General features: G+C 44.3%; 1 protein-coding gene across 1 annotated transcript in view; it reads left to right on the top strand.

Annotated features, from left to right (window-relative positions):
- Positions 1 to 21,572, top strand: part of pou6f2 (POU class 6 homeobox 2) — an 812,705-nt gene that overhangs the window by 739,473 nt on the left and 51,660 nt on the right. Inside the window, exons 7-8 of the mRNA XM_068032227.1 lie at positions 1,124 to 1,330; positions 6,743 to 6,905. Of these exons, the coding sequence (XP_067888328.1) occupies positions 1,124 to 1,330; positions 6,743 to 6,905 (370 nt within the window). The remainder of the gene's footprint in view (positions 1 to 1,123; positions 1,331 to 6,742; positions 6,906 to 21,572) is intronic.

Here is a 21,572-nt window from a genome sequence, read left to right on the forward strand (position 1 = left end):
ACTAGTGGTGTTCCGCAGGGATCAGTGCTGGGACCTTTGCTCTTTGTAGTATATATAAATGATTTGGAAGAAAATGTAACTGGTCAGATTAGTAAGTTTGCGGATGACACAAAGGTTGGTGGAGTTGCAGACAGTGATGAGGATTGTCAGAGGATACAGCAGGATATAGATCGGTTGGAGACTTGGGCGGAGAAATGGCAGATGGGGTTTAATCCGGACAAATGTGAGGTAATGCATTTTGGAAGGTCGAGTGCAGGTGGGAAGTATACAGTAAATGGCAGAACCCTTAGGAGTATTGACAGGCAGAGAGATCTGGGCGTACAGGTCCACAGTTCACTGAAAGTGGCAACGCAGGTGGATAAGGTAGTCAAGAATGCATACGGAATGCTTGCCTTCATCGATCGGGGCATAGAGTATAAAAATTGGCAAGTCATGCTGCAGCTGTACAGAACTTTAGTTAGGCCACACTTAGAATATTGCATGCAATTCTGGTCGCCACACTACCAGAAGGACGTGGAGGCTTTGGAGAGGATACAGAAGAGGTTTACCAGGATGTTGCCTGGTCTGGAGGGCATTAGCTATGAGGAGTGGTTGGATAAACTCGGATTGTTTTCACTGGAACGACGGAGGTGGAAGGGCGACACGATAGAGGTTTACAAAGTTATAAGCGGCATGGACAGAGTGGATAGTCAGAAGCTTTTTCCCAGGGTGGAAGAGTCAGTTACTAGGGGACATAGGTTTAAAGTGCGAGGGGCAAAGTTTAGAGGGGATGTGCGAGGCAAGTTCTTTACACAGAGGGTGGTGAGTGCCTGAAACTTGCTGCCGGGGGAGGTGGTGGAAGCAGGTACGATAGCGACGTTTAAGAGGCATCTTGACAAATACATGAATAGGATGGGAATAGAAGGATACGGTCCCCGGAAGTGCAGAAGGTTTTAGTCTAGGCAGGCATCAAGATCGGCGCAGGCTTGGAGGACCGAATGGCCTGTTCCTGTGCTGTACTGTTCTTTGTTCTTTGTCCAGTTCTGTTAATCCAGTTATTTATTTTGACAGGAAAGCTAGTAGAGAAAGTGATATTGAATTTCTTGTTTTTGCTGTTTCTGATTTCTGTTTTTCCTTATTATAGATAATTGGAACAATCCCATTGATGTCAAACCCAACAGTGTCCAATCAAAATACAGGTGGAACTCAAGGCATCCAAGTGCAACCAATCACCCCTCAGCTTCTGACTAATGCCCAAGGTCAGATCATTGCCACAGTGATTGGGAATCAGATCTTACCAGTGATCAATACACAGGGAATAACACTGTCGCCTATAAAGCCAGGCCAGCAGGTAAATAATTTCCTCCCATATTACAGTTCACTTACCATACTTCACTATGCCATGAACCATATCAAACCAGAAAAAGAAGGAACGATACCTAATCAAGTCAAGGTACAATTCTTTGTTTGTCCTGTAAAATAATCTATTGCACAGATTTACTTAATAAAACAAAGGTATGAGGCTATCCGATGTGTAAATAGTTATTCTAGTGCACTTGTGGAATGCCACAGATCCCCTCAGTATTGTATTCAATCAGCCAGGGAGACCAGACTGATTATAAACTGAGCTCTGACGCCGTATTAAAGACATATACAATGAAAGTAAGAATGAAGTAAGGTTGTAGTAAGGCAACGCAGCACAAGTAGAGCTTACTGTAATGCCCCGAGTATCAAATGAGATGTAAAACGACAAATGGAATTGAAGTATCAGAAGTATTTTGTGAAAAAAGACAAGTTCACATGTAGTCTGTTGACAGTAATGATCTTATGGGCTTGATTGCTGCTGTCAAATGTTTTCTGTGGTTTGTACATATTTTAACATCCTCGGAGATCAGTTTGTCAGATTGTAGTATTATCACGGAGGCTGGTTGTGATTATACTATGAATTTAAAAGTGGTGGTTAGTTGAAGAGTAATAGAGAGAAATAAAGGTCCATGTTGTGATAAAATTGCAAATAAACAGGAAATATTCATGTGTTTTAATATCAATGATGATTAACAGGTTATGCTGATATCTGATCAGGTTCCATTGCAGCCTTGGTTCAAATGGTAAGATTCTGGATTGTCTGGTCCCAAGATTTCCTGCAATTGCTGGTTCCCTTCAGCTGTGTTATCCAATACAAATTGTTGATTAGCCAGAGGTGTAGCTATGGTGACACTGTTTTAGCCACATGCATTCATTTTAAACACACACACAATACAGGTTACTGTACTTCACATGTATATATTTACTTCACAATTCTACCACCATTCAGTAATCAAGGAAGCAAAGCACTCACAATAATTTAAAAAACACTCATACGCTGCTGTTCATTCTACCATTTTACCAAAAAATGCCATGATGAGTATTAAGATCACATGCCCAATGATGGTGTCTATTACTCATTTTTTATTTACTTATCCAAAATGCTATTAGGCACATCTGGATTCCCAATGAACCACACATGACTAATGTATTGGACAACACTGACCTAGGCCAACTGATTCCAAACCCCATTGACACTTTAGCTCTTACACATTGTATGTTGTTATATTAATGCTTTGACCTCCACTGACAAGGCGTTTATCTGTCATCTATAAATGAGAGCAGATTAGAGTAAGAATTTACAAGTAGGCTGGGCTTCACCAACAGCACATTTAATCAAGTGATAAACAGACCCCAACTGGTTCAAAACCCGCAGTGGGCTTATTTCTTATTTGCTGACTACTACTTCTGAATTTCATGCAGTGATATCCAAGCTTTTTATCATTGCAGGTCTGTGCCATGGAGCCTTAGGGCTGTATATAGATTTTAAATTTATGTTCCCATTAATTGGCAGATTTCTCAGCTTGCCATGCGAAATGCACCAATGAGGCAACTAAAAATAGTCCTTTCCAAACTTCCTGAAAATCAATATATATTAGTCAGTGACTTGAGATAATTGCAACTTGATAGGAACATGGATTTAAACTTCATGGGGGTAACTTTGACTTTGGGTGACAGCGTAAAATGAGTGATATTGGATCAGTCGCCTGATCTCTCCTGATTTTCATTGAATTCGTTGGAAATTGAAATCAAGAAAGATGGATATCAGGTGGCTGACCTGTTTTACACCATCGTTCAAAGTCAACATTATGCCCAATATGTGACCATCAAATTTTCATGGTATAAAACTTATGTGGCCTACAATGAGGAGAAGCTGGGGCACACTGTATTAAAGAATGTATGATGATTTTCACATTAAAACATCACTATGCTAGCAATGTGAACTAGGCCACATAAGGTTTGTATTTAAAATCTATATACGGCTCCAAGGCTCCAGGCACAGACCTACAATGACAAAAAGCTTCAATATCACTGTGTGAAATTTGGAAGAAGTCAGCAAATAAGAAATAAGCCCACGGCAAGTTTTGAACCAGTTGGGGTCTAGAGAGCCAGCACTTTAAGAAACAGACTTCCAGGGGTCAAGGTTGCGTGTGGCCTGCAGTTTGGACACGCTTGGTTTACACATAGATTGGACAAGTAACAATCTACTTAGTTTTAAGAACATCATCCAAACTCCTCAATGTGCCACTGCCTCAAAATGCATTCTGGTGGTCTTGTTTGCACCAATATTTAACAGGCAGAGTGGCGTTTTCTGTATAAAATTAAGAAGTTACTGTTCAGTGCAATAATGGCCTTTCCAATTCAAACAGACAGTAGGTTCCTGAGATTTCATCGTGTAATTCATACTGCAGAGATATGGTGTTATTTCGCAGACAGTTCCAGGGACACAGTGGTTCTCTACGTACTGTATTGTAAGAACATAAATAAATGTTATCATCGATAACACATGGTCTCACCACCAAACACAAGTATTCATAAAAAAACTGCCCACTGCAGTTACTGTTTGACCTGTTGATCTTAAATCTGTATACTTACAGTGAGGTAAGACATGGAGATAGATGTTTAGGCAACCCCAAAAGCTAATTCTTGAAATGTATTGTTTTTGGAATGTTGACTGAGATGCATGTGGAACTGAGTGGAGCACAGATATTAACAGAAATTTCCATACCTAGTTACACATACTGGACGGCAGAATAGGCTGGACACATGCCTTTTAGTTCAAGTGCCTCGGTTCAAATCCAGCACAGTAATAAGGTGTCTACTGGCTGCAGGTGACCCTTGTGAAATGAGTTTGGGCAGTCTCAATTCTGTTACTACTAACTGTGGACTCTTAGCACAACACTCCTTCTAATTTGAAACTCATTAGTGACCTCGATCGAGGAAGCTGTGAGGAATGGACAACATAATACAGCAGCAATAGGGGGCTCTCTTTTGAGGTTTGGGCTGAGGCATGTTGTTTAGGAGGTATAGAATGAGCTTTACTGCACATTTAGCCCCATGTTATTCCTGAACTTGGAATGCTTAAATCTGGGGGAAGGATGGCTTTTCCTGAACTCAGGCAGTATAGCGGAAAAAGTGGGCGAAATTGGGCAGCGAAGCCTACCACTGCATCACTCCCTAGACATGCATGTCCTTCCCTACGTCAGAGTTGCTGCCAGCTTTGTTCTCTAACTAACAGCTTCATCCCTCTCCCTGCCAACTGTCGAGGCTGAACCAGACTATTTTCAACCTTGGTGGTGTGTTTGTCCCCAAGATGAGTTTCTAACCATATTTCGGTGCCATCCCAAAGGCCACCTATTTCCAACCCTGCCTCAGCTCATCTGTTGCTGAAACCCTCATTCATGCCTTTGTTACCTCTACACTTGACTATTCCAATGCACTCTTGGCCAGCCTTCTACATTCCAGCCTCCATAAATGGAAAGTCATTCAAAACTCTGCTGCCTGTAACCTAACTAGCATCAAACCCCGTTCACCGATTACCCCTGTGCTCACTGGCTCTTGGTTAAGCAGTACCTCAATTTTAAAATTCTTATCCTTGTTTTCAATTCCTTACATGGCCTCAGCCCTTTCTATCTCTGTAAACTCCTCCAGCCCTACAACTCCCTGAGACCCCTGCGCTCCTCCAATTCTGGCCTCATACACATCCCAATTTTAATCACTCCACCGTTGGTGTCCATACCATAAGCTGTTGAGGCCCTAAGCTCTGGACTTCCCGCCCTAAACTTCTCCCCTTCTCTACTTCTCTTTTCTCTTTTAAGCTGCTCCTTAAAAGCTACCTCATTTTGGTCATCTGCCCTAATATTTCCTTATGTGGCACAGTGTCAAATTTTGTTTGATAACCCTCCCGTGAAGCACCTTTGGATGTTTTACTCCTTTAAATGCAAGTTGATGTTGTAGTTGACCCCTGTTTCCATGCTAGCTACATGCAGATGCTGCCGGGGGACACTGGGCCAGAGGTCCTGACCCATTACCCGACATGTGGGCCTTATTCTATCCGTTCCCCAGACCTTAATGTAAACAATAGTGATAAGCTTGGAGCAACAGCCAGACTGGCCCCAAATGGAGGGGCAGAGTCTTGTAGATGGCTCTTCTCTGTCCAACTTCACCACACAACCTATTCCTCACCTGCTAAAGTTTGTTTGAAGTCTTAAGAGGAAAAATGAACATAATCTCACTCAGTGGAAGGGCAGATTGATCTGCACTCAATGAGACAGTAGATGGAACCTTACCCTGCACTCACAGATGACCACTCCTTCCATGCCTGCTACTTGCAAATGCTGCCTGGGTGGGGTGCAGAACCTGGAGACCTGGCATCTGTGCCTCTTCTTTCCAGTCCTCAAATTGCTCTGTGAGCCATGGCAATGGGCTGGGAGTTGGGGCTGGACTGACACTAAATGAAGGGAAAGGTTCTTGAAGAGACCTCATCTGCCTCAACTCAACCCTGCTCTATTCAGGGCAGACTGAGCCTCACTCTGCCGGAGGGGAGACAGATACTTAATGGGAGGGGAGACAGATACTTAATGGGAGGGCAGACTGAGTCTCACTCATGGGAGGACAGACTGAGTCTCACTCATGGGAGGACAGACTGAGTGTCATTCACGGGAGGGCAGACTGAGTCTCACTCATGGGAGGACAGACTGAGTCTCACTCATGGGAGGACAGACTGAGTCTCACTCATGGGAGGGCAGACTAAACAATCAGGCAAAGAGGTCATTCCATCCCATCCAAAGCCTTCCTAATTCTCCGCCCAATTTTTCAATCTGCCTTCCAATGTAGTGAGGATCTACACTAGGAGCACTGACTTATCAATTCTACTGCCCAAGTGTTTTTATGGACAGAGGGGGAACAATTCAGCCTTGGTGGATGTACGTATTGGATGGTAGTGGATCTTCCACCCGTTATACTGAAGTCAACAGAATGGATTGAACCAGGTGTACAATAAGCAGCCAATCCATTACCACTTGTTTTGCACATCCGCCAAAGTTGAATTTTACACCAGAATATCTTAACAATGTGAAAAAGAATTGTTGATGGTCATTTAAATGGAATGAGAATCACCTGATCCAAACTAGGATATATATTTTTTACATATGTACATAGTATTGAATTAAAACTGCTGAAATGTCACTAACCTCTTTCTTTTAACACTTAATGTAGGCACAGCTTTATTTCTGCTCATCTTCACCATGAATTTGATTTTTAAATGTAAAGCCAAAAGGAAACTTATCCTCCAACTTATGCAGACCTTGTGTGACTTGACATAACTGACTTTTTTCCACATAGATCTCAGTGCACTCTAACCTTTAGTGTATGTTTGTGTGTTCTGATTCCGCCGCAGCAGCAGCAGCATCCGCAGGTAGGCCAGCCAGTGTCCCAAGCTAACCTTCTGCACAGAGCACATGGGCAGGCCTCACTCGCACCAAGCCCAGTGCATCAAGCTTCTTCCTCTTCCTCTTCATCTTGTTCTTCTTCAGCTCTGAGCGTTGGACAGTTAGTCAGCAGTAAGTAGGGGCTCCTCACTGCGCTGTTTGTTGCTTAGCAGTTTCATTCTCAGACAAACAATATAGAGTTTACCAAACTGACATAATCCGATTGGTTTATGCTTTTGCTAACAAAGTCCATCCAGGTCAGCTCAGTTCTGGTACCATCTGCATGGAAAGGGAAAGTTAGAAGACATAACCCAGAGTTTTGAGAGATGAGACCATGATTGGCTATCTATCGAAACAGTGGCTATAACATCATTTAAAAGGAAATTGGATAAGTCTTTGAAAGGAAGAATATAAAAGGATATGGGGAAAGGGCAGGGAAATGGGATTAGTGTAGACAGTTCCAATTGAAGAACTATCACTGGCACAGAGGCAATGGACTAAATAGCCTCCTTCGATGCTGTAACATCTGTGATTCTATGAACGAACTCAATGCATGTGATGTCAGTCCAAAGCCACATTGTGAGGGACAAAGAGGAGCTTAAGTCCAAATAAAACCCATCATGGACACAAGGAGCTAGAATTTCTGTGGACGTGCTGCTGATCTCATCCCACCATAACTTTGGCCAAAGATCATCAGAAACAGCTGCTTCCACTGTTTCTCCGGCGTTTCCACTGAAGCGGTGGTGGGAAAGCTTTGGTAAAAATTCTACCCCAAGTTATATTAGCACCATAGAAACAGGAATAGGCCATTTAGCCCTTCGAGCCTTCTCCGCAATTCAGTTAGACTATGGCCGGTCTATACCTCAACCTCATTTACCTGACTTTGCTCCATATCGCTTGACACCATTCCCTAACATCCCAGTCTTGAAAGCGCCAATATTCCTAGGATCCAGAGCCTTTTGATGGACAGAGTTCCAGATTTCCACTACCCTTTGTATGGGAAGAAATGCTTCCTGATTTCCCTTATAAATGGCCTAGCACTAATTTTATGAATATGCCCACTTGTTCTGAATTCCCCCACCAGTAGAAATACTTTCTCGACCAATCGCATAAAACACCACAATTTATGTTTTTCAACGACTGCTGTGCTATCGAAGCAGAGCCTGTATCAATAGCAGAAATAATCTAGTTCAGCCTGGAAAACAGCTTCACAGTTCTGTCATTAGAATCTTTTTCAGCTTCTACGTTGATATTTTTGGTCATGGCGAATATTGGGAGGAGTGGGGAATGGTGGTCAGACCTGCCCAATGGCACTAGTGGCATGCCTGAACTGTTTTATGGTCGGGCCTCATTTGCTCGGCAAACTGCAAACACTCAATGACAGGAAACTCGTCAGTGGGGAATCTGATGACTCCTGCTGGAGCTGGAAATGCAACTTTAAAGCGGCAACACAAAGCACCCGGCTGCAGGAAGGAAGATTTGTGAGATACAATACTGAGGCTCCATGCCCTACATTTGGAGTGGCCCACAGTGGTGGCTGGCTAGACCACTCTATGTCCAAAACCTCTAATGTCTACCCATTGGTACGATTCCAATTTAAATAAGAAAGGTTCTTGACGATTTTGAGGCTCACTTGAAAATTGAGTCAGGCCACCAGCAGGTGATAATAGAATCATAGAAATTTACAGCACAGAAGGAGGGCATTTTACTCATCATGTCAGTACTGGCCAACAAGTAGCCATCCAGCCTAATCTCACTTTCTGGCTCTTGGTCCGACGTCTTGTAGGTTATGGCTCCTCAGGTGCATGTCCAAGTACTTTTTGAATGCTGTGAGGGTTTCTGTCTCTACCACTCTTTCAGGCAGTGAGATCCAGATCCCCACCACCCTCTGGGTGAAATATTTCCCCTCATGTCCTCTCTAAACCTCCGACCTCTTACCCTAAATCTATGTCCCCTGCTTATGGACCCCTCAACCAAGGGGAATAAATAGGGTCTTCCGATCCACTCTATCTCGACCCCTCACAATTTTATACACTTCAATTAGGCCCTCAGCTTCCTTTGATGCAGAGAAAACAGCCCTGGCCTATCCAATTTTACCTTATAACTAAAATTCTCCAATCGAGGCAACATCCTCATAAATCTCCTCTGTATCCTCTCAAGTGCAATCATGTCTTTCCTATGGTGTGTTGACCAAAACTGCATGCAGTACTCTGGCTGTGGCCTAACCAGTGTTTTATACAGTTCCAGCATAACCTCCTTGCTCTTATATTCTATGCCTCGGCTGGCAAAGGCAAGTATCCCAAATGTCTCCTTGACCTCCCCCCCCCCACCCCCACCATCATCCATCCACCTTCAGGGATCTGTGGACATGCTCTCCACGGTCCCTCAGTTCCTGTATAATTCTCAATATCCGACCATTTATTGTATATTCCCTTTCCTTGTTAGTCTTCCCCAAATGCGTTATCTCACACTTCTCTGGGTTAGACTCCATTTGCCACTGTTCCGCCCACGTGACTAGTCCATTATTAGCTTCCTGCAGTCTACAGTTTTCTTCTTAATTACCAACCACATGGCCAATCTTTGCATCATCTGCAACTTCATAATCATACCCCATACATTCAAATCCAAATCATTGATATATACCACAATGGACCTAGTACTGAACCCTGCAGAACCCCACTGGAAACAGCCTTCCAGTCGCAAAAACACCCATCGACCATTACCCTTTACTTCCTGCCTCTGAGCCAATTTTGGATCCAACTTGTCACTTTGGCTTGAATCCCATGGAGTTTTACTTTTGTGGCCATATGGAATTTTATGAAAAGCCTGGCTAAAATCCAGAAAGACTACAGCAAATGCACTACCCTCATTGACCCTCCTTGTGACCTCCTCAAAAAAATTCAGTCATGTTTTTCAGACATGACATTCCCTTAACAAATCTGTTCTGACTGTCTTTGATTACTCTGTGTTTTTCTAAATGAAGATTTATCCTGACCCTCAGAATTTTTCCAGTAATTTTCCCACCACCGAGGCTAGGCTGACTGGCCTGACTGGATAGACTCAGTCTATCCCTTTCTTCCTTTTTAAACAATGGTACAACGTTAACTGTCCTCCAGTCCTCTGACACTATACCTGTAGCCAGAGAGGATTGGAAAATGATGGCCTGAGCCTCCGCTATTTCTTCTCTTGCTTCCCTTAACAGTCTCGGACACGTTTAATCCGGGGCATGGGGGTTTATCCACCTTCAAAGATCTCTCATTATATAAATTTTATCTAATGTTTCACACTCCTCCTCCCTAATTACAATCTCTGTATCATTACCCCTTTTTGTGAAAACTGACACAAAGTATTCAAGAAGAACCATACCCACGCCCTCCACCTGCACACACTGGTTACCCTTATGGTCCTGAATGGGCCCTACTCTTTCTTTAGTTATCCTCTTGCTCTTTATGTATTTAAAAAAATCTTAGGATTTTCCTTGATTTTACTTGCCAATATTTTTTCATTCCCTCCCTTTGCTTTCCTAATTTCCTTTTTAATTTCATCCCTATACTTTTTATACTCCTCTAGGTTTTCTGCAGCATTGAGTTCCCGGTATCTGTCATAAGCTTCCGTTTTTTCTTTACCCTGTCCTTTAAGCCCCTTTATATCCAGGGGACTCTGGATTTGTTAGTCCCACCCTTTTTCTTCAAGGGTACATACTTGCTGTGAACACTCATTATCTCTTCCTTGAATTCTTCCCACTGAGCTGACATTGATTTACCTTTAAGTAGCTGTTTCCAGTTCACTTTAGCTAAATCACATCCCAGCTTAGTAAAATTAGCATTTCCCAATTGAGAACTTTCATTCCTGGTCTGTATTTGTCTTTTTCCATAACTACTCTAAATCTAACTGAATTATGATCACTTCCATCAAAGTGCTCCCCAACTGATACCCCTTCCACCTGCCCAGCTTCATTCCCTATAACTAAGTCCAGAACCACCCCCTTTCTTGTTAGGCTTGCTACGTACGGGCTAAAAAAGTTCTCCTGAATGCATTTTTTAATTCTGCTCCCTCTGTGCCTTTCACACTAATTCTATCCTAGTTGATATTCGGGTAGTTGAAATCTGCCACTATTACTGCCCTATTTTTTCACTTCTCAGAGGTTTGCCTACATATTTGCTCTTCTGTCTCCCTCTGACTGTTATGTTATACACTCCCAGTAGTGTGATTGCCTCTTTTTTGTTCTTCAGTTCAACTCATGTGGCCTCATTTGATGATCCTTCTACCATATCATTCCTCTTCACAGCTATAATTGTTTCTTTAATCAATATTGTGACCCCCCCCTCCTTTTTTATCCCCCTCTCTATCTCGTCTGAAAACCCTGTAACCAGGACAATTGAGCTGCCATTCCTGTCCTTCTTTCAGCCAGATCTCAATAATAGCTATAATTGTTTCTTTAATCAATATCATAATCAATATATGATTTTTTTGAAAAAGAAGTTCTTGGTCACACTCACATGTCTGAGTCAGAAGCTCACAGGTTCAAGTCCCACTCCAGAGACTTGAGCACTTAAGCTAGGCTAACATTTCAATGCAGTTTTGAGAGAGCGCTGCACTGTCGGGAGTGTCTTCTTTTAGAGGCGATATAAAATTAGTGCTTCATCTACCCTCTCAGATGGACAGACTGTGTCCTGACAAATATTTATTTCATTGATCAATACCAAAAACAAATGATCTGATCATTTATTTTATTGCTGTTTGTGGGACCTTTCTGTGTGCAGATTGACTGTTGCTTTCCCTCCATTACAACAGTGACTACACATCACTAGGTACTTCATTGGGGATTGCAATGCGTGAGTAACCTGTGCTTGGTGACTGCAGGTTCCATGCTGCCTGCTCAGGTCAATGATATCAGCCTCCAGCCAGTCAGCAATAACCACCCTCTTGATTAACAGGACACATCAGTTGGGGACACCAATACCGTGAGTGGCTAGCTTTACTTAAAGCTAGCCTGTACCTCTTAAAGCTAGTCTGTACCTCTTAAAGCTAGTCTGTACCTATTAAAAGGGAGGTGCCTTGTAGCTGGAGCAGGTGCTGACAGTCGTCTGACCTGAGAAACATTGAAGGATGGTACAACATGGGAGAGAGCAGGTTCCAAGGTTTTTGGATGCTTTGTTGGAGGAGGTGAGAGGAGAGATGTTTTATCACAGGGGGCCAGAAGGGAGTGGGAGTGGATATCCATGGCGGTCAATACCAGGAGTCGGGACCTGGATGCAATGCTGCAAGAATTTCAATGACAGTGGTTAAGGTCAGTGAATGCATCTTCAAATGCCATATCCTACCAACTGCACCTCTAGCTTCAGATATTGCACAAATCACCATACCCCCATCACTCACCTACCAACAACCTCTATCAAACAAGACTCATACCTGACATTCATATGCTCTGCCGCACCTGCTCACACTTAGCACTGCAGCTAGTCATATTCACAGGTTGCACACACTGCCAGCTATTCAAACATGAAAGTCACATCACCCAAACAGATTGCATAACGCCCACTGACACACTTCCCCCTCTCTTGCAGGACAAGGTGGCACACAACCAGAGGTAGCAGGAGCTAGAGGGGAAAATGTCCTAACTCCCATGAAGGAGATGGTGCTGGTCATTGTTAGGACGCCCATTGCTGAGGCTGTGGCAAGGCTGAAACCATCGAAGATGATGATATCATCATACCTAATCCTCCTTCCCACATCCCCCTCATCCTATACACTCATCTGATTTACAAGCTGCAGATGGTCTAAGCATGCACCTCTTATTTCCCCCATCTCCCTGTACGACAACCCTACCCTTGTCCCTTTCTCCTTTCAGATATGCAAGATGTGCAACCTGGCCAGGCAGTGGAGGGACAGCAAGGAGACACTGATAATGAAGAAACATCTTTACTCGATTTCAACTCTCAACCACCAGCTCAGCTACTAACACAGCGTGTACTTTAGAGGATGGCACAGAGGTGGGACCTGCACGTGGTGAGTCACGGGCACGAGTGGCCTGCAGTCAGGACAGGGGCCAAGGATAGTGCAGGGGCCAGCTCACCGGAGGGTGAGGTCACACACACCAGTTCTGCTGCAGAGGACTCAGATGAGCACTTCGATGGGGCAGCCTACAGAACAGCAATGATGAGTATACACAATGAAATGTTTGCTACATTGGGAAGCCTGCCAGAAAGCCTGTGTTCAATAGCAAGGAGCATGGAGAAGTCCAGCACCAGCTTTGCACAGGGCTTTGCGCAGAGCTTGAAGGCCATCCTTTCCAGTATGGAAGTGGTGGCCAACTCCATTCGCACAATTCAAGACCCAACCACGATGCAGCGTCTGATGGCCTATGTCGCAGCTTCCATTGCAGCACAAACAGCAGCCACCCAACGTATGAGTGCTGCAGTGGAAGCTCAGATTGAAGTCATACAAGGTCAGTTTGCTGCCGTGCAAGCTCAGACTGTATCATGGCTGTGGATTACAGTGTGCAAAGGGGATTGCAGGGTGTCAGAGCAGTCCAGCAATCTGTCCATCAACAGATTACTGGGATTGTTGAGGTGCCACCCGGGGAGAGTGGCAGCGGCTCTGTGGAGCACAAACCTATTGTGCTCTCTCAGGATGGCAGCATTCGTGCTCTCACCCCTGCAAATCCGCCTCTGCACGTGCTTTTGCCCATCAACCCCAGACTGCTGCTGCCCAGGCCAAAATCATGCAGTCTGAAGTCGGGCCTTCTATGCCCAGAGCTGGTGTTCATCCTCCAGGGCCATCTGTTGTCTCCCCCACTGAAAGTCAGCGGCCTTTCACCAACCATGCTGCAGCCACTGTGGTTAGCACTGTGTAGGAGCACTAGGACAGGCAAAGGCACAGGGAATGCACAAGGGTAATTAGTTGACTTTTGTGTGCAATATGGCATGATTTCATTTATAAATGTAGTTTGGAATGTTTATTTTGTGATGACTTTTATTTTTTGCATTATGGCCATGTGATCGCAGTGGTGTTCAGTAACAGAGGGAAGGTTGGTCACCTGTTTGTGAATGGGCAGTTGGCGCTGCAGTTACTGGTATCACACTCAGATAAGTTCTTCATGGACATGAGGGCCAGAAAGGGGGCTGTCTAGGTTGCCTCGCCCCTTGCTTCTCCTCCTCATGCTCCTGTTCCTCAACTGCTTGCCATATAGCTGGTGGCAAGGGCTGTCCCCTCTTGATGGCAAGGTTGTGCAGCAGACAACAGGAATATTGACACCCAAGTACTGTAGGGCTCCTCCAGAGCGGTCAGGAAGATGAAGCATTGTTTCAGCATGCCAGTGGTCTGCTCCATCACATTTTGTGTGGCAGCATGGCTTTCATTGTATGCATGTTACGCACATGTGCATGGGTTGCGCACCAGAATCATCGGCCATGTGGTCAGCAGATAGCCCTTGTCGCCCACTAGCTACCCTTTGGTTTGCCGTGGCGGTTCAGATGCAACTGGTACAGCAGACTGTCACAGAATAAAGACATCTTGCTGCTGCCAGGATACCAGGCTTGACCTGCATGATTAGCTGCCCATTGCTACACACTGTTGTGACATTGAAGGAGTGGAACCTCTTGGTTTCGGTATGGGGCAGAAGTGGCATGTGGCACCCACAAAGCAATGTGTGTGCAGTCAGTGGCACCCTGCACCATGGGGAAGCCTGCATTCATTGTGAAGCCGTGTGCTTGCTCCGCCTGCCTCTGTCTGGCAAGAAAAAATGAAATGTAGTTAGCTCTCAACAAACAGAGAACGTCAGTGACCTCCCTTGCACATCAGTGGATGGCAAACTATGAGATGTTATAAATATCTCCACTCCAGCCTAGAAAGAGCTGGACACAAAGGTTAATTACCATATTCACCTTGATAGCCACTGGCAATGTGGTTCTTGGCCTGCTATTGAGCTTGCAGTTGTGGCTGTAGCAGATGGCAGATTTCAGTGAGGATATCCTTACTAAAGCCCAGACATCTCTCAAACTGTACTTCACTGAGGTTCAGGTAGGAGAATTGCTTCCTGAATACCTTTGGCAGATACGGCTGAGTGACTGTTCCCCTGTCCTCCTCCTTCCACTTCCAACAGCTGGTCCTGTTCTGTGTGCTCTCTGTTCTTTCTCCCAGTCATACTGTATTCCAGGGGCAATGCCTAGTAGTGCACCAATGTCTGGGAGCAACTGGTTTGTACAATAGCCTTGAAGTCAATAAAAAGTCTTTCAGCACTTGCTAGACATACTGTAGATTTTTGCAACTTTAAATAATTATACAAAGCACCAAACACTTGTAGAATCATTGCAACAGCCAGAAGAAATCAATCAGCAACTAACCTGTAAGGAGTTGATGATTCACTTCAATACCGCTAGTGGGAGTCTTTCTGCTGATGAACACATGTTCAGCTGTGCAAAATGAAAAGAGGGCATTAGCTGGAGTGTTCAGCTTCAAAGCATTACACACTGATTGACGTCATGATCTGCCTGCTCTGCATACTTCTGGCAGCCATTCTCTGTGCATGCACTAATGCCTGTGTCAATATGACGTCTGGCGCAATTCACCCCAAAAGTGTACCCACACCGTGGACAGCATTTTGAAGCTCGAAGGGCAATGGTAGTGCCCATAAAACAGATGCAAATGATCCCAATTTCTCGCCCTTTCTTTCTTTCTATCTTCCTTCTTTTGTTTGCCTACTTCACTCTTTCCACAACAAGAACTGGGCGGTAGGCCCAGAAAATTCAGCCCCTGTGTTTTCTTTCTGAGAAAATTCTTATTTATCACTCAGACTCATTTTATTAAATTTACTGAAGAAGACCATATTCCAATAAATAAGCAACCCCTCATATCTGCATCTTTAACACCAGGCCGAGTCCTGAAGGACATATCTTCCAAACTGGGCCTGCGACATGTGAAGAGGGAACCAACAAGAGGGAAAAACCTACTAGACCTTGTCCTCACCAATCTACCTGTTGTAGATGCATCTGTCCATGACAGTATCGGTAGGAGTTACCACCGCACAATCCTTGTGAAAACGAAGTCCTGTCTTCATACTGAGGATACTTTCCATCGTATTGTGTGGTACTACCACCATGCTAAATAGGATAGATTCAGAACAGATCTGGCAGCTCAAAACTGGGCATCCATGAGGTGCTGTGGACCATCAGCAGTAGCAGAATTGGATTCAAACACAATCTGTAACCTCATGGCCTGGCATATCCCCCACTCTACCATTACCATCAAGCCAGGAGATCAACCCTGGTTCAATGAAGAGTGCAGGGCAGCATGTCAGAAGCAGCACCAGGCATACCTAAAAATGAAGTGTCAGCCCTGTGAAGCTACAACACAGGACTACTTACATGCCAAACAGCGGAAGCAACATGCAATAGACAGATCTAAGCAATCCCACAACCAACGGATCAGATCAAAGCTCTGCAGTCCTGCCACAGTCAGTCATGAATGGTGGTGGGCAATTAAACAACTAACAGGAGGAGAAGGTTCCACAAATATCCCCATTAACGATGGGGGAGCCCAGCATATCAATGCAAAAGAAAAGGCTGAAACATTGGCAACCATCTTCAGCCAGAAGTGCTGAGTGTGTTCCAAAGGCATTGCCTAGTAGTACACCCATGTCTGGGAGCGACTGGTGTGTACAAAAGCCTTGAAGTCAGTAAAAAGTCTTTCAGCACTTGCTAGACATACTCACTATAGATTTTTGCAACTTTAAACAACTGTACAAAGCACCAAACACTTGTAGAATCATTGCAACAGCCAGAAGAAATCAATCAGCAACTAACCTGTAAGTAGTTGATGATTCACTTCAATACCACTGGTGGGAGTCTTTCTGCAGATGAACACATGTTCGGCCTCCTTCTGAGGTCCCCAGCATCACAGATACCAGTCTTCAGCCAATCCGGTTCACTCCACGTGATATTGAGAAACGGCTGAAGGCACTGGCTACAGTAAAGGCTATGGGCCCTGACAACATCCTGGCTGAAGTATTGAAGACTTGTGCTCCAGAACTAGCCGTGCCCCAGCTAAGCTGTTCAAGTAAATTACAACACTGGCATCTACCTGACAATATGGAAAATTGCCCAGGTATGTCCTGTCCACAAAAAGCAGAACAATCCGGTCAATTACCACCCATCAGTCTACTCTCGATCATCAGCAGAGTGATGGAAGGTGTTGACCACAGTGCTATCAAGCGCCACTTAAACAGCAAAAACCTGCCCACCGATGTTCAGTTTGGGTTCCGCCAGGGCCACTTGGCTCCTGACCTCATTACAGCCTTGGTCCAAACATGGACAAAAGAGCTGAACTCCAGAGGTGAGGTGAGAGTGATTTCCCTGGATATCAAGACAGCATTTGACGGAGTGTGGCATTAGGGAGCCCTAGCAAAACTGAAGTCAATCGGAATCAAGGGGAAAACTCTCCACTGGTTGGAATCATACTGAGCACAAAGGAAGATGGTTATGGTTGTTGGAGGCCAATCATCTCAACTCCAGCACATTGCTGCACGAGTTCCTCAGGATACTGTCCTAGGCTCAACCATCTTCAGCTGCTTCATCAATGACCTTCCCTCCATCATAAGGTTAGAAGTGGGGATGTTCGCTGGTGATTGTGTGATGTTCAGTACCTTTGCAACTGCTCAGATACTGAAGCAGTCTGTGTCCATATGCAACAAGACCTGGAAAACAATCAAGCTTGGGCTGATAAGTTGCAAGTAACATTTGCGCCACACAAGTACCAGGCAATGATAATCTCCCAATAAGAGAGAATCTAACCAGCTTCCCTTCAATGGCATTACCATCGCTGAATCCCCCACTATCAACATCCTGGGGGGTTACCATTGACTAGAAACTGAACTGGACCAGCCACATAAATACGGTGGCTACAAGAACAGGTCAGAGGCTAGGAATTCTGCAGCAAGTAATTCACCTCCTGACTCCCCAAAGCCTGTCCACCATCTACAAGGCACAAGTCAGGAGTGTGATGAAATACCCTCCACTTGCCTGAATGAGTGCTCGACACCATTCAGGATAAAGCAACCCGCTTGATTGGCACCCCATCCACCACCTTGCAGATTGATAGGTAAATTGGCCATTGTAAATTGCCCCTAGTGTAGGTAGGTGGTGGGGATGTGGTAGGGAATATGGGATTAATGTAGGATTAGTATAAATGGGTGGTTGTTGGTCGGCACAGACTCGGTGGGCCGAAGGGCCTGTTTCAGTGCTGTATCTCTCTATGACTCTATGACCTTAAACATTCAATCCCTCCACCAGTGACGCACAGTAGCAGCTGTGTGTACCATATACAAGGTGCACTGCAGCAACTCACCACACCTCCTTCGACAGCATCTTCCAAATCCGCGACCTCTTCCATCTAGAAAGACAAGGATAGCAACCACATGGGAACACCACCATCTGCAAGTTCCCCTCCAAGTCACACACTATCCGGACTTGGAAATATACCGCTGTTCCTTCACTGTTGCTGGGCCAAAATCCTGGAACTCCCTCCCTAACACCACTGTGGGTGTACCCGCACCAGATGGACTGCAGTGTTAATCTGTTAATTGTGTATCAATTGTTTGATGATGTGCAGGTGGAGGGTGCTAATTGGGGTCTTACTTGAGCACTTCTAAGTAGACACTTGCTGATGAAGGGTTTTGAGTGAGGAGCTACATGTTTGTAATCCTTTTACTCTGTACAATAAATGTGAAACTGACTAAAGATAGACTCCAGCATTATCTTTCCATAACAAGCTTTCTGGAATCAATATTAGTCAGCATGGATTTGTTAAGGGAAGATCTTGTTTTGACCAATTTGATCGAATTTTTTAAAGAAGTAACAGGAAGATAGATGAGGGGAGTGCAGTTGATGTGGTCTACATGGATTTTAGTAAGGCTTTTGACAAGGTCCCTCATGGCAGACTAGTTAAAAAGATAAAATCCCACGGGATGCAGGGAAATACAGCAAGGTGAATATAAATTGATTCAGTGGCAGGAAACAAAGGGTAATTGTTGACATGAGTTTTAGCGACTGGAGGGCTGTTTCCAGTGGTGTTCCGCAGGGCTCCGTACTGGGTCCCCTGCTTTCTGTGGTATATATTAACGATTTAGACGTAAATGTAGGGGGCATGATCAAGAAGTTTGCAGACGACACAAAGATTGGCCGTGTGATAGATAGCGAGGAGGATAGCTGTAGGCTGCAGGAAGATATTGATGGTCTGGTCGATGAGCAGAAATGATAAATGGAATTCAACCTGGAGAAGTGTGAGGTGATGCATTTGGGGAGGTCCATCAAGGCAAAGGAATACACGATTAATGGGAAAATATTGAGAAGTGTAGAGGAAGTGAGGGGCCTTGGAGTGAATGTCCACAGATCCCTGAAGGTGGCAGGATAGGTCGATAAGGTGGTTAAGAAGGCATATGGAATTCTTTCCTTTATTAGCCGAGGTATAGAATGTAAGAACAGGGTAGTTATGCTGGAACTGCATAACTCATTGGTTAGGCCACAACTTGAGTACTGTGTGCAGTTCTGGTCACCTCATTGCAGAAAGGATGTAATTGCACTAGAGCGGATACAGAGGAGATTTATGAGGATGTTGCCAGGACTGGAAAAATACAGCTGTGGGGAAAGATTGGATAGGCTGTCATTGTTCTCCTTGGAACAGAGAAGGCTGAGGGGAGATCTGATTGAAATGTACAAAATATTGAGGGGCCTGGATAGAGTGGAGGTGAAGGGCCTATTCACCTCAGCAAAGAGGTCAGTGACTAGGGGGTATAGATTTAAAGTGATTGGTATAAAAATTAGAGGGAAGATGAGGAAAAACTTTTTCACCCAGAGGGTGGTGGGGGTCTGAAACTCACTGCCTGAAAGGGTAGTTGAGGCAGAAAGCCTCAACCCATTCAAAAAGAGAATGGATATGCACCTCAAGTGCCATAATCTTCAGCGCTACGGACCAAATGTTGGAAGGTGGGATTAGAATAGGTGGATCGTTTTTTGTCCGGCACAGACACAATGGGCCAAGTGGCCTCTTTCTGTGCCTTAAATTTTCTCTGATTCTATGGAGTTTAACATGCAGCGGTTCAAGAAGGCGCCTCACCAGCACCTTCTCAAGGGTAAATAGGGATGGGCAACAAATGCTCGCTTTGCCAGTGATGCTCAAATCCCATGAAAGAATAACAAAAATAAAGCACCAATTTAGTGGGGCTTGGTAGGAGATACATTTTTTTATGATCTACACCACTTGGCTGCTAAATCGGCAACCAAATAATTAAGGGAGAAAGGAGTAGGTTCAGCATGTGCAACGGTGTGCGAACAGAGTGAAAGAAAGTTAACGACAATGAGGGTCATTTTCACGTTTGGGAAGGACTGAAACTGGCTCTTGTGGATTGTCCCCACACCCGTTGTACACCCCACCACTTTATACACCCCGCCAGTTTACACACTCCACCCGTTATATATTGCCCATTTCACACCTTGCCCATTATACACATTTTTTTTTGTACATGCAGCCCGTTTTGCACCCTGTCCAAAGATTTACTTCAAAGATTTACACTGGAGAGCTGGAGAAAGGACAAGATAGAGGACACAGTTAAAAAGGACAGCTCATGAGAGGAACACTCAAGTGAATCAAATAGGAATGATTTTTTAATAAGGAGAAAGATCAGTAATATTGCTGACTTACCCATTTATTTTTACTTCTTTCTTTTGCTAGTTTCTTTGCTAGATGTAATCCAGCAGCTCAGGCAAAATTTCTGTCTCTCTGGATCAGAAATGTATTAACATTTCAATGCAAACACCTTGAAGTTGAGATAAACTTTAGTATTGTGGTAATTGAACTACACTGGACATTACAAGCAGTTTTGTTGTAGCAATATTAACCACAGATAACTGAAATAAATGTTAAAAATATAGATTGAAATTTTAAAACAACATCAGAGGGTCAATTTTTCAATGGTCTGAAACAGGGCATTATTTGACATTAGTGTGATTTGGAAGATTCAACGCAGAGGTCACTGGTTACTTTGAAGCGCCAGGAAATTGGATAGTGCAAATGGGACACATGATCCTCTGCAGCTGAATGCCTGATCCACAATCAAGCAAGGCATTGTAGTCAGAGCAGACTCTTGTAAAATTTGTTCTTACTATCAATGTGTAGTATCACCCAATGTTCCCTTTACACCATATTGTTCCTGCCCTCTGCTTCCTGATTTTATCATTTTAACTTTAGTGGTATCTGGCATAGCCCAATCTACTCGTTGTAACATTTTATCTGCCTGCATGCTCCTGCCTCCCTGCTTTCACGATGGAATTTGGGGACAGTGTGCAAGCAATTGATATCTGAATCAGCTCCAAAGGTGTGTTTTTCACCCAGTCAACACCTGGTAGAGTAGAGATTGATGTAAACATGTGCACAAGGTCACTCATTAATGTGAATATGCAGAATTGAATAGGCACGTGCTACTGGTGGATGGGTTATTGCCCGTCTCCTCATCTGCCTCAGCCCACTTTTTGCTGTAACTCTCATCCATGCTTTCGTTATCTCCCTACTCAACAATTCTGATGCTTTCCTGGTCGGCCTCCCATTTTCCAACCCTCCAAGGTAATCCAAAACTCTGCTCCCTGTATCCTAACTCGCTCTTTGTTCCATTAACCCATCACCCCTGTGCTCGCTGACCTAATTGTCTCCCTGTTCACTGATGCCACTATTTAAAAATTCTGATTTTTGTTTTCAAAACACTGCATGGTTTCTCCCCTCGCTACCTCTGTAACTTCCTCCAGCCATATA

Source organism: Heterodontus francisci, chromosome 5 (genome assembly GCF_036365525.1).
Source record: "Heterodontus francisci isolate sHetFra1 chromosome 5, sHetFra1.hap1, whole genome shotgun sequence".
NCBI lineage: Eukaryota > Metazoa > Chordata > Chondrichthyes > Heterodontiformes > Heterodontidae > Heterodontus > Heterodontus francisci.